This window comes from Lemur catta, chromosome 1 (assembly GCF_020740605.2).
Source record: "Lemur catta isolate mLemCat1 chromosome 1, mLemCat1.pri, whole genome shotgun sequence".
Classification (NCBI taxonomy): Eukaryota; Metazoa; Chordata; class Mammalia; order Primates; family Lemuridae; genus Lemur; species Lemur catta.
This window is the reverse complement of record NC_059128.1, coordinates 218,579,048-218,591,520: the sequence shown is the minus strand read 5'-3', so window position 1 is coordinate 218,591,520 and position 12,473 is coordinate 218,579,048. Positions and strand designations below refer to the sequence as shown.

Here is a 12,473-nt window from a genome sequence, read left to right as displayed (position 1 = left end):
GGGAAGTTTTCCTCTGGACAGAGGCAGGTATACTGGGTGACCCCTGCTCTGAGGAATGTAAACAACAGTGGGTGTTTTGCTTGGGGCACCACATCTTAAGAAGGGGCACAGGCTAAATGGAGATCATTCCAGAAAGAGATCTGGATGCCAAGTGGGGAAACCATGGGAGATATGCAATGAAAAAACATGCAGATGGAATAAGAGAAGGCAGGTATTGGGGTGGCCTGGTGTCCCTCAGGAGACAAGATTAACTTGCTTGGTATGAATACAGAGGCAGACCCAAGAAGAAGGAGTGGGATTTACATGAGAAAAGATTTTTGCTCAGTATGAAGAACTGTGCAACAGACCTGTCCAAAGACAGGAGGCCTGCTGTGAGGTACGGACCTCCCCATCACCGGGCATATTCAAATAGAGACCGTACGGGTCACTTGTTAAGGATGCTGTTGGCAGGATTCACCCACAGGTGGGGACTGCAGTATGAAGCCCTTTCCATCTGAGATTCAAGCCAAATGATCAGGCCAAAGTTTCCCCCACCACTGAGATCCCTGTCAGATCCTGGGCACAGTGATCACCCACCATGCCAGCCTCCTTCTGCACCTGGGTCTCCCTCCATGCTGCCAAAGCCTTCACCCTAAGGACATTCCATGTACTGTGACTCAGCTCTGTCCTGACCACTCTGTCCCCCATGCCACGCCCCTCAACCTAACCAAGTTACTTCTCAATCCACCCAGAAGATTCAGAATTCCCTGTGACAGCCTCTTTCCTCTCAAATGAGCCAGAAGCTTTACTAATGCCTCACTTCCCTTTAATTTGAGGACAAAACCTTTGTAAATTATTTTAACTTCTTTTGGGATTAGTTTTTCCTTTATAAAAAATAATTTCCAGAAATCTCTAAAAGCCACAATTAAGACAGATTTTGCCATTTTTATGAATCACTCACTGAAAAAAAAATTACAGAAAATCATGTTTCAAAAGCCCTTCAACAGAGCTAGGGTCCACCCCTTCTTGGATGGCAATGGCTTCCTGCCACCTCTGCAGAAGGAGCCTTTCTAAACTCTCCTCATGTGGTGTCCTCTGAGAGTTGAAGCCCCATCTCCAAGCCACCCCTCTGTATCTCTTGGAAATGCATTTAAGCAAATGCTACTAAAAGCATGTTCTTCTAAACATATTTATTGACATAGAAAATATCAATTTTCTAACACCTGGGACTTTGAATTTAACCTAACACTCAATTTCACTCCCCTCAGATATAACAAAGAAAAAGCCATTCGTAATGTTTTCCTTCCTCAGGCTGCAAAAGAGTAAAATGTGGCAGCAGAGCCCACTGAACCCCCTTGGAAAAAGCAATTCCAGAAGCTCTCAGAGAAGAGCTGCCTAATTTGTACTCAATGCTTCCTTTAGTCATGCACAGTTCAGTGAAGTCTCAGGACATTTTAGTTAACTGGTTTCACATGTAAAATATGAAAAGAGCAGTTATCCAGGTGACCAAAGTAATGAGACACATGAACAAGATGAACATCATGTACCTCATTACACATGACGCACCGCTCACTGCCACAGGCTTCTTGCTGAGCATGCACACATGAGGAAGTAGCACACTAACCAATGTGAGAGACAGTCTACAAAATAACCAGCCAGTACTTTTCCACAGTGTCAAGGTAATGAACAAAAAAGATTGAGGAACTGTCCCCAAAAGGAAGCGACTAAGGAGACATGGCAACTAAATGCAATGTGGGATTCTGGATTGTAACCTGGACCAGAAAAAGGCCCATCCTGGGGCCACTTGGCAAAATTTGAATAATGTCTGTAGATTAGTTAATAGTGGTATGTCAAGGGTCATTTCCTGATTTTGATCATTGCGCTATGGTTGTGTAAGGTTTCAGCATTTGGGGAAGTTAGGTGAAGAGGATCTGGGAACCTTTTGTACTATTTTTGCAAATTTTGTACAAGTCTAAAGTGATTTTTAGAGGTTTTTAAGAAGCCATTGTGAAAGATATTCTTCTTTGTCCTGTGAGTCCTGAGAAGGTCTGTCTTCCAAGGACATGTTTGGGTTTCCTTTGCCTGTAGACACAGGTACTGAGAGACATCTCATCACCACCTGCATCGTCCATGTGTGAAAGGCTCTGCTTGCCCAGAAAGTGTGACCCTCAAGGCCATCTCCACCTTAGTTGCTTACCTTGCTCCATTTTCTCTATCACAGACACTTAGGGTTTTTCCGGGCAGCTGTGACAGGGGTCTGGAGAGGCGGGTGGCCAGCATTGTGGCAACGAGAGGTTGAATGGCCCACTTCCTCCTGGTGGTTCTGAAACACAAAATGCACCCTCAGCATTACCTTGTTGCCTTCAGGGGATTAGCCAGAGTGGCCATGCTTCTTTCAGCCTGTGAAAGTCAAACAGGGCTGGCTCTGTTCCACCCAGGTCCAGTCCTGGGTGCAGGCGGTCCCCTCTCTCAAGCTGCAGCCCCATGTGATGGGAAAAGTCAGGAGCCAGGGTGTCTGGAAACCTGGGTTCTGGCTCTGGCTGTGCCACCCATGTGCTGGGCAACCCTGGACGGGTCATCACCCACTTGAAACATGGAGAGGTTGGCACAAAGCAGTGATCCCCAAACCAGACATCCACTAGAAGACTTGGGGACCTAACCTCTTGGGGACTCTGACTCAGTGTGTCCTGCGCCTTGTCTGTGTTCTTCATACCTACCAAAACATCCACCTGTGGTGACCCAGGGCACCAGCCTTCACTGCTGATGTGCCCCCATACCTCTGCAGGCAGCTTGTCCAGCCCCACGCCACCCACCATGTGCCCAGCTCTCCACCTCGCTGCCCCGGCCCCGACAAACACAGGGGCTCTGGCTGAGGCTGAGTTCATCAGTGACTCATTACAGCATGGAGTTGGAGCTACAAAATGAGAGATTCAATCAAAATTAAAACACACACACAATCTCCCCCTTCTCCCCATTCGAGGTTAAATCAACCTTACTGCAATATGTCCATGTATCCCTTGGTGCCTTAAGGCTACTTAGCACAGTGACTAGCCATGGGTTATTAACTGTCAGTTAACATGTGCAGTTAGCTGCCCTCCTATTCTGGTAAACAGTGACTTCTCCAGGCCTAATGGAGGGAAGGGGGAGCTGGGTGGGAGTTGAGTGAGGCCAGGAGAGCCTGAGGGAGCTGTTGTTCTTCCTGGTAGACAGGTTCTGGCCTCTCCCTGCCGACCTGGCTGTAGTGTGTCACATTGTTCTCTCCAGTCCTGAGGCACTGCCTGGGAGGCAGCTCCCGCCTGCCTGTTTGCTGCCACCCCAAACCTGACTGTTACCAGCCTCCTGGGCCAATAGGTCAGTAGCAAGTTCCTTCACTAGCCAATGTGCACTGCAGGAGGCAGATGAAGGTGTTTAATCTGTTTAATCCCCAGGAGAGGAAAGCAGGCAGGGGGCTTTTGGCTTGTGTTATCTTTGTGCTTCTGCCCCCACACACCGTACTTTGCTGAGATCTTTATAACACCAGTCAGTTTATGCAACTCCCCTGCTTAAATCCTCCCCTCCATGCCTGCTGGGGCTGCCCTACGCCTCCCTTTCTAACCTTACCAGGCCACCCTCCCCTTTGCTCACAGCACCTGGACAAGGCTGACCTTCTGACAGTTCCTTGCCAGGCTGAGCTATCTCCTGCCTCAGAGCTGGGCCTTCGCTCTGCCCTTACCCTGGATGCCAAGTCCTCTGACCCTTTAGGCCTCAGAGTGGCTGTCCCTGACCCCCTTGCTGAAGTAGCGCCCGTGCAACACACGGAGGTTGCTGTCTCTGAGATCACTCCTGTAGCACTTATCTTAATCCAAAATTAGCTTGTTTATTTCCATCACTTTCTCCTAATAGATCAGAGGCCCAGTGAGGCCAAAAGCCTCATCTATATTGATCATCAGGAAATCCTCAATGCCTAGGACAAGCCTGACACAAGGAGGCTCTCAGGAGTGGAAAGTCAGCCTGTATTCTCCGTAAACACTAAGTTCTCAAACTTGAAACGCTACTCGTTTGCCTTTTGGTTTAGGAATAGAAACATTTGTGTGAGGCAGGTGCTGTAAGGAGAAAGCAGAGGACCTGTGGGGGTGGGGGACAGTCTCGTTAGCCTTGAAATGCTGTACTTAGCTGTCCCAGGATGACTGGACTCAGGAGGTTTGATCCCCAGGAACTGAACTCATAAGACACAGTTACAAAATAAATCAATCTGTACTCTCACATGTCAATTTGTAATCTCAATGAAATTTTTCTAATGATAAGAACACCTGGGTCTGCTCTCAAGGGCAACCCCTCCCCACTGTCAATGCATAACTCATGGAACACACGGCCCCTCAAAAAAAAAAAAAACAGTGTGTGCATCCTTGTCCTGGTGCTGGGCTCACCATGTTGCATCCTGCATGACTATCTTGCAGAGGACATAGCTGGCTGCTTTCCTGTGGGTGGCAGCAGCATCTCCCCTAAAAGAGGCAGACATTCTTAGTACTGACATTCTCAGAAGAGGCAGGGCATCCACAGGAAACAGGAACACAGGAGGCAGGCCTTAGGCAGGAAAGAGGACTCCTGTGTTTCTGGACATGAAATCTAGATGGACCATTGGCACTACCAAGTGGGAGGGGAAGGTACTGTTCCACTGAGGAGGGTAAACTAGGTTTAGGCAGGGACCCCACACTGAAGAGCTTAACACCAGTAAGCTCCTGTATCAGATCCCAAAGACTGACAACTGGCAGCCTGCCTCCAACATGCACTACTTAGCTGATTTGTCTGGCCAGCCTAGTGTTTTAAAAAGCAATGTAACTAGGCAGCTAAGTTATGCTGGAACTCAATACAAACAGCTTGCACCTACCATCTTAAAACTACCCACATCACCTTTGTTAATTGCCTGGACACTATGGTCATTTGAGTTTTGAGATCCCTACCCAGACAGATCTATATTATCCTTTGGCCATTTCCCCTCTGATCATTTAGTATAGTCGTGCTTGAAAGTTCCAGCCCAGCTCAGCTGTGCATGATAACTGCACAGTCAAGGGGACCATCCTTGAAGTCACCCAAAATGGAAACCTGACAAGTTTTAAAGCCCACATTCAGAAAGACATCTACCATTCCTTTGAGAGGTAATCATTCTGGAACAAAAGAATTATATAGGAACATGAAATGATACAGTAGACAATGTTCTTACCACCATTTTACCGTTAAGTGCAGATGACACTCCTATAGCTTGTTTCACAGAGACCTTCATTAAAGACCAAGGATTTGACTGCATAGCCCAGCTCAGCAAAGGCACACCTAATGCAGACACCTTGATTAGTCTGAGAGACATTGTAGTCACCAGATTAGGCTGATGGCCAGTTCTCCTCAGATAACAAATCACAAACACTCTTTACAGTGGTCACTTCTTGGAGGTCTGTCCTGCTCACCTGACCCCGTCTCCTCTTGGGCCTGCCCCTCCCCCACAGATTTGGCCTCTGCAGCTGTAGCTGGACTGAGAGACTGCAGCCTTGGCCATGGAGGACTGGGCCAGGGAGAGACACCAGACTCAAGATGAACCCATCATTCTGTCCCCTGGCACTGTAAAAGAATGCCAGCCAGCCTCTGTGGGGCAGGGACATGTGCTCTGGCTGCTGGGGAGGGCAGCTACACTACATTGGGCCCTGAAGCCACAGAGAAAGGGAGAAAGCCAATCCAATCTGCAGAGGGAGAGAGAGAGGGGGGGGGGGGGGAAGACACACATGCAGAAAGCAAAAGAGATGGAGGTAGAAAAGAGAAAAGCAACAGCAGCAGCTGCCCTCCTGTCTTCCAGCTCTGTAAGGCATGCTGTGTCTTTATTCTCTGTGTTTTTGAAGCAAGGTTAAAGTTTCTGTTACCTGGCACCAAAACAATATTGACTAAAATGCACTAAAGGTAGGTCACACTTTGATCCATTGGCTTCCTTGCTGTCCTGGGAACAGGCCAGCTCCTGCTACAGGGCTTTTGCCCTTACTGTTCCCTCTACCTGGAACACTCTTCCCCCAATATCCACAGGGCTCACTTCAGTCCTCTACTCAAATACTTACTCAGTAAGACATCCTTGGCCACCCATCAATTCCACCCCCACCCTGACATTTTCTATCTCCCTTCTTTGCTTCCTTTTTATTTTCCTCCTTGGCACTTACCACATCATAGCATTTTACATATTGCACTTATTTATCTTATTTGTTGTCTTTCAGTCCCATTAAAATGCAAGCTCTTTAAGAAGAGAAACTTTTGTTTTGTTCACTGTTGTATCTCCAACACATAGTACAGTTCCCTGCACACAATAGGCACATAATATTTCAAAAAGGAGTTTTAAGCAGGGGAGTACCATGAGCAAACTTACATTTTAATAAGATAACTTTCACTGGGTTAATAACAGATTGAGGATGGACAAGAACAGAAGTAGGGAGACCAGTTAGAAGCTATGGATGTAATCCAAGGCCACAATGTACAGCTATGCAGGTTGTACACTGCACAACTCCAGTGAAATGTGAAAAGGTGCTCCTTAGAAATGTGTAAAAAGGTTGTCAGCCCTAGTAGAAACTATGGAAGTTCTAACCAGAATTGTTCAGAGTCTGGCTTTATTTTGAAGGTTGAGCTGACCACCGTTTATTTACCAACAGATTGAATGTGGGATGTGAAAGAAAGAAGAATCAAAGACATTTCCAAGACTTTTAGCCTAGAAGTAAAAAAAAAAAAAAAAAAATGACATTAGCACAACTGATGAATTAAGGAGCCTTTCTATTCACAAGTGCTTACCACATTTCAAATCAGAGTATGTCTAGTCCTCACCTGGCCCCCCCAATCATATCTGCAACTATATTTTTCTCATCTACTCTTATTAAACCATTTGCTACACCACCCCTCAAGAAGCCCTGTACTTTCCAACTTCCATGCTATACCAAATCTGTCTTCATCTGCCCAAGTCCTAGCTGGTTCAAATAACACCTACTCTAAGCTGCCTTTCCTAACCGCCTAAATAAAAAAATCAATCTTTTGCCCAATCTACTTCCTTCTGTGCCTTTGTAATATCACTTTCCTAGTCAGGATAGTATTAGAGGGATTTCTGTTTATAACCATTCACAAGCCCCCAACCACCAATCCCCACCTGGACTGTGAGCACTCCACAGACAGAATCTACATGTTGAATCACTGTCTTCTGGCTCCTCAAAATATCTACTCTGGCACCTGCCAGGAAGTGGAGACTCTATAAAGGTGTATTGAGTGAATATGAAAGCTATGCAAATTTCAAAGGTCAGCTTTTTGGCTTGCCAGGTGTATGTATGCTCTGTACAGGGCCGGCCTCCAACGGATCTAGTAAAAGGAAGGGCATTTGCTCATCACAGCAGATCTTGGCGGCAGAAGGCCTGCAGGCAGCCTTCTGTAATGGAATATATGCCTCTGCAACCCCTCAAAGTATGAACGGCGGGTGACTCTGCATCAGCTGACTTTGGGCAGTTAGCCGACTGGCTGGAAAAAGCCGCGCAGAATTCAACGCCAAGCTCAGCGCCAAACCCTCCCCGAGCTGGGCGCAGTCTTGCAGTGGCCGAGCGCAGGATGCACAGTCAGGACCCCGCGGGCCCCATCAGGATGCCTAGACCCACTTGGTCCCAGGCCCCCTCCAGCGCGCAGGCGCCGCCTAGCTCCGCGCCGTGGGCAGCGCAGCCAATCCCAGCGCCGCGGTCCCCAGTTGCCGGTCGGCGGGCGGGGAGCCAAAGGGGCTAGGCCAGGGGCGCGCTCCTCATTGGGCGAGGCGGCACCGCCCAGACAAAGCCCCGTAGTCCTCGCGCCAGCCCGTGAGCCGCCGAGATTCCGGACCCCGCCCCTAGCCGGCCGACCTGGGCCCGCCGCCACGCCCGCATCCCCAGCAGGCCCCCCTCCTCCTCCTTCCCCGGCCCTGCGACCCACCCCGCCCTTCAGACCCCGGCTCGGGTCTTGCTCAGGCGTGTGGACTGGCTGGCCGACCGCTATCCGGAATCCTTCCCGAGGGCTCAGCGGACGGGGAGGGAGAGTCCCCCAGACCCCCGAGAACACAGCCTCGGGGAGGAGGGGGAGGGACGCGATCCGAACCGGGGAGCTGCGGTCGGGAAGGGAGCAGCACCGAGCCCGGGGCTGGAAGGCACGACTCCGGGCTTCGGTCCTGGCGTTTCAGTACGATGTGACCTTGGCCGGTTCATTCCTATCTTGGGGCCTGGGGTAGGGAACTATGAGTCCCGAGGGTTTCACCTGGGAGCCGCTGGGCCGCGTGTTCAACCCAGGGCTTCCTCCTGCTGGGCACATTATTCCGAATAATAAACGCCAGACCGTGCCACCGGAGACGCGGGCAGAGGAACCCGGAGGGCAGCGGCTGGGGACCACCTGGAGTTGAGACTGGCCTGGGCGAGATCGGCCCATCCTCCTGTCTTTACCCTGCCGCAGCCACAGGGGTGCGATGCCCCTTCCCCATCCTATCCCGGCTACTGGGCTAAGGGGCCCCGCCTGGCCAAACCGAACGAGCACAGGGCGCTGGGCCGCCCGCCTGAGCTGCAGAAACGCGGACCCTTCCTCTTACCCAAAACCGGATGGGGGCGCTGCCGTGGCTTCCTTCTCGAAGCCCCCTACCGGCTCTCCGGCTGTCTCCCGCCTCTGCCACCCGGAGGCGCCTGCACACTTCCAGTGCGCGCGTTCGGGCCGCGCCGGGCGGGGCGCGACGGTGGGCGTCGCGGGGCGGGGAGTGCTCCTGCGCCGCCTCCCTCGCCCTCGGCCCCGGAGCGGCCCGGCCCTCCTCCCTCGGAGGTCCTCCGCTTGCCAGTCACCCAGCCAGGGATTAACCCATTCCTGCCCGTCCATCTTGGCCCCAAGCCGGGAGCAGATCTCCACCTCCATCTCCCTCCCGGACGGCGGGACGGCGGGGAGGGGAGGCAGAGGCTGCGGAAAGGTTTCAGGCCCCGGACTGCGGGCGAGGAGAAGGTGCCACTCCCGGAAGCAAGGAAAACCCTGGTGAGGATGAGGTTCCTTCCAGGTCCTGTGCGTGTTTACTGTCTTTAGAAGTCATCAGGGTGGGTGGGTTGGTTGGTTTTTAAATTTCTTTTGATCAGATGGAATTTATTTAAAGATTTGCTCCTAGGAGTCTTTAAAAATAGTTTAAGAATAGCAGAGCTACCCCGAGTTTCAACAATAGAACACTGGAGGGCAATCGGCCACAGATCAGGCTGCCCTGCCAACCCCTCTACCCCCAACACACCTCAGTTTCCAGGATGAGAAACGGGCTGAGGAGAGAAGATACCAGGGCGAATTAATGCAGAGCAATGTTTAGGTAAATTACAGAAAAGGGCTGAATAGAAAGGGACCAGGCGGCTGAAAACGGGATGGAATTACCGGCCTGGCGGGGCTGTAAAGAAACCTGCTAGCTCCCTTCCATGAGCTTCTTGAGGGCTGAGGCTGTGTCTGCCTTCTTTATCTATGCCTCCGGATGCATAGAGCCTTGAAGACTGGGAGAGGCAGGAAGGGAGGATGCACTTGGTTTTCTGTACCCATTTCACAGACTCGAGCCAGCGTATTTGCTTCAGGGACGGGTGTTTCAGAATAGTTGTTCGGTACATCGTACTGGTACCACAGCGATGACAATAAATCGCCACAGGTTACACTTTGAGGATTTTGCATTGCTGGAAAAGTAGTTAAAGGAAGAATTAATCTTTCCACCTAGGAAAACCATAGATCGTGATTTTGGACTGAGAATTAGATGGAATTATAGTTCTACTTATGGAAGACAAAGGAAGGACATTTGACCTCTCTGAGGTACTATCAGTCACCTCCAGTGGCCTCACATCTTCCCAGCCCAGCTTTGCCGTGGCAGCCAGCTGCACACAGGTGTAACCTAAGAGCACCTTGCCTCAGCTGTACCTGGTATCTCCCTGCCTCTCGGTCGCTGCAACCTAGGACCCTTGCAGAAACCACTGCCCATTTTGACACGAGTAAACCTGGAAGTGCAAAAGAACTAACACCTCATAGGAAAACCTTTTACCAGATGGGAGCTGCTGGAAAAATATCCCACTCTTCCATTCTTCTGGTGGGCAATTCTGAGGTACATTCTACACAGCTCCTAAAATGATAACATGCCATTTGCCCGTAGTAGTTAGTGATCAACTTGATCAATTCAATAATGTCCCCTTAATTGCCTTTCTGTTTCCTTCCTTCCCTGTTTAACTCTTCCCAGTCCTCCTTTCCCATTCACTGGGATTTTGTTAGCGTAGCTTTGAAATGATTCCAAACACATAGTTTGCTAAGTGAGTGACATGTTTTGCTGATAAGAACAGGGAATGAACTCCTCCTCCCCAAGAGAATGTTACATCACACCTTATCAGACCACATAAGTGAGTTAGTGACCTCAACTACTGGACTCCAAAACATATGAGCTCAAGATTTTGACAGATACTTTGAGAGCCTGGGCTGTGGCAGGGCTACTCTGTCAACCTTGAAGCTAGTCTCTGAATCCTTGCCTCCTAACACCAGCACCGCCCTCCAGCATAGAGGGACCGTGCCTGTCTTCACGGATCTCAGTTGTGTTGGTCAAGCTGTTTCTCCAGAGATGCTCTCCTAGAAAGGTATGCCTCAAACCCTGATCAGGCTTTATACCCACAGAAGCCTGCTTCCATCCTAATTGAGCAATTGGACTTTAAAATTGGACTCGAATTGAAATCAGAACTCATCCATTATGTGGTTAATGTACCTAGTCTAGTCTATCAAGTATATTCCCTGTGAGATTTGCTCTTGTTATGCTCCCCGTTTTCAAGAATTGTGAAAAAAGAATAATCTCTCTGTATGGCAATAAACCATGTGATTTGTGAAATCATACTTTGATCATCACCTTATTTTAACCATACAAAACAGATTCATTCCCAAATAAACTACTGTACAGAAGTCCTTGCTCAGGCTCTGCTTTTTGGGGGGAAGCCACATTAAGCCAATGGTTAACCCAAAAGTGGCATCTCAGCCTGCCTTTCAGATCTTGTTGTCACCAGACCATTCCCAACCCTGCTAATGAGGGGTTAATTGATTTGTTTGGTTTGGGCTTTTGCTCCTTTATTTCCCAACTGCTCTGCCTTCTAGGGAATCACTAATAAACTCTCAGAGAGAGGCAGAAAATATCACAGACTCCCAGGAGAAAGGGCCAGCTGAAGGGTTGGGACTTTGAGAGTCAGACAAAGCCAGTCTTAGCCACACCTGAGACCTTTCTCCTCTTTTTGAGGCCTGGCTGTTGATTTTGGAACTGGAGAAACTGTCAGCAGAGACTGTGGGAACCACGTCACTCCCAACACAGCATGTGCCAAGGTTCTGTCTTCCCCCAACTCCTGTAAGAGCAGCTCCTCTCTGCCCAGATATTAATACAAGGCCTCAGACCGGGGTCTTCAGCACCTAGCACATCTCCCCTCAGCACCAAGAGGGTGTTGTTGCAAATTACCAAGCTAGGTTTGGGAGGAAAATAGCCCTCCGTCCCTGCCTTCAAGGGGAGAAATGAGATATGTACATAGGCTAAGTGAATCATTAGAAGTTCTGTAAGTCTTCTATAAGAGGGACATATAAGTGTGGTCAGAGTTCTGACGGGGGTTCAGGGTAGGCTTTGTAGAAGAGGTAGTATCCTGAAAGATTCTCAGTCAGAATGAAGCATCTCTAAAATAGCCCCCCGCCCTGAGATACCACAGTGTTTTCTCCTGTCCCTGGATCAGCTCCTAATTGCCTCCTAGTTCACACCCTTTTCTGATACCAACTCAAGCTAATCATTGCCCAGCTGCTCCCTTGCTGGATTGGGCACTGCCCCATTTCTGAATGCCCCTGGGCTTCTCTGCCCTCGGTGTTAAGTGTCAAATGCTGGACATTCCAGGTAAAATCCTGCCCTTAGCTGGCCACCCCCAAGTCCTTGAGAAGCCCAAGGGTGCAGCACACTGGGGGATAGAGAACAATAACACCATCTACTACCCCAACCCCCCTGGACCTTCTATTTTGATGTAACTGAATTTTCTTGAAAAAAACTTTTTTTGCTAGAAATCATACCCATAATCTGTAGAATTCCGAGGTATCAAGTAGCTTTTTCTACAATTGCCAGTGAAGGAAAGAAGAAGACTGATGTGCTGCTTCTAAAACAAAGCTGTGGTGGTGCTCAGAATCTAGCATGTTGAAAAGAGCCCTGACAGTTGATCCGAACGTGACTGCAAAACTGAATTCTGCAGATGATTGACACCTGGAGGAGCCGCCACTAAATGGCAGTGACTGAGCAAGTAAAACAAGGGCTTAGCCTCAAGGGGAAAAGAGCCGCACTCCCTTCCGTCTCTGGGTCCTAATACATTTCAGTAAAATGATTGTTTAAGTCACAGCATTTTGTGTATGGAGATGGGTTGTCTAGAAATTTAAGCAAAGTCCTGTTGAGGCGATTGGGATCTTTGAAGAGGGAACAGTATGAGAGGATAAAAACTCAACCGTGCCCC

The 12,473-nt window shown here is 49.4% G+C and overlaps 1 protein-coding gene across 1 annotated transcript in view; it reads right to left on the bottom strand.

Annotated features, from left to right (window-relative positions):
* Positions 1-8,705, bottom strand: part of BDH1 (3-hydroxybutyrate dehydrogenase 1) — a 34,128-nt gene extending 25,423 nt beyond the window's left edge. The window contains exons 1-2 of the mRNA XM_045539995.1: positions 8,564-8,705; positions 2,177-2,302 (exon numbers count right to left, since the gene is read on the bottom strand). Of these exons, the coding sequence (XP_045395951.1) occupies positions 2,177-2,259 (83 nt within the window). The 5' untranslated portion in view covers positions 2,260-2,302; positions 8,564-8,705. The remainder of the gene's footprint in view (positions 1-2,176; positions 2,303-8,563) is intronic.
* Positions 8,706-12,473: the final 3,768 nt, after the last annotated feature.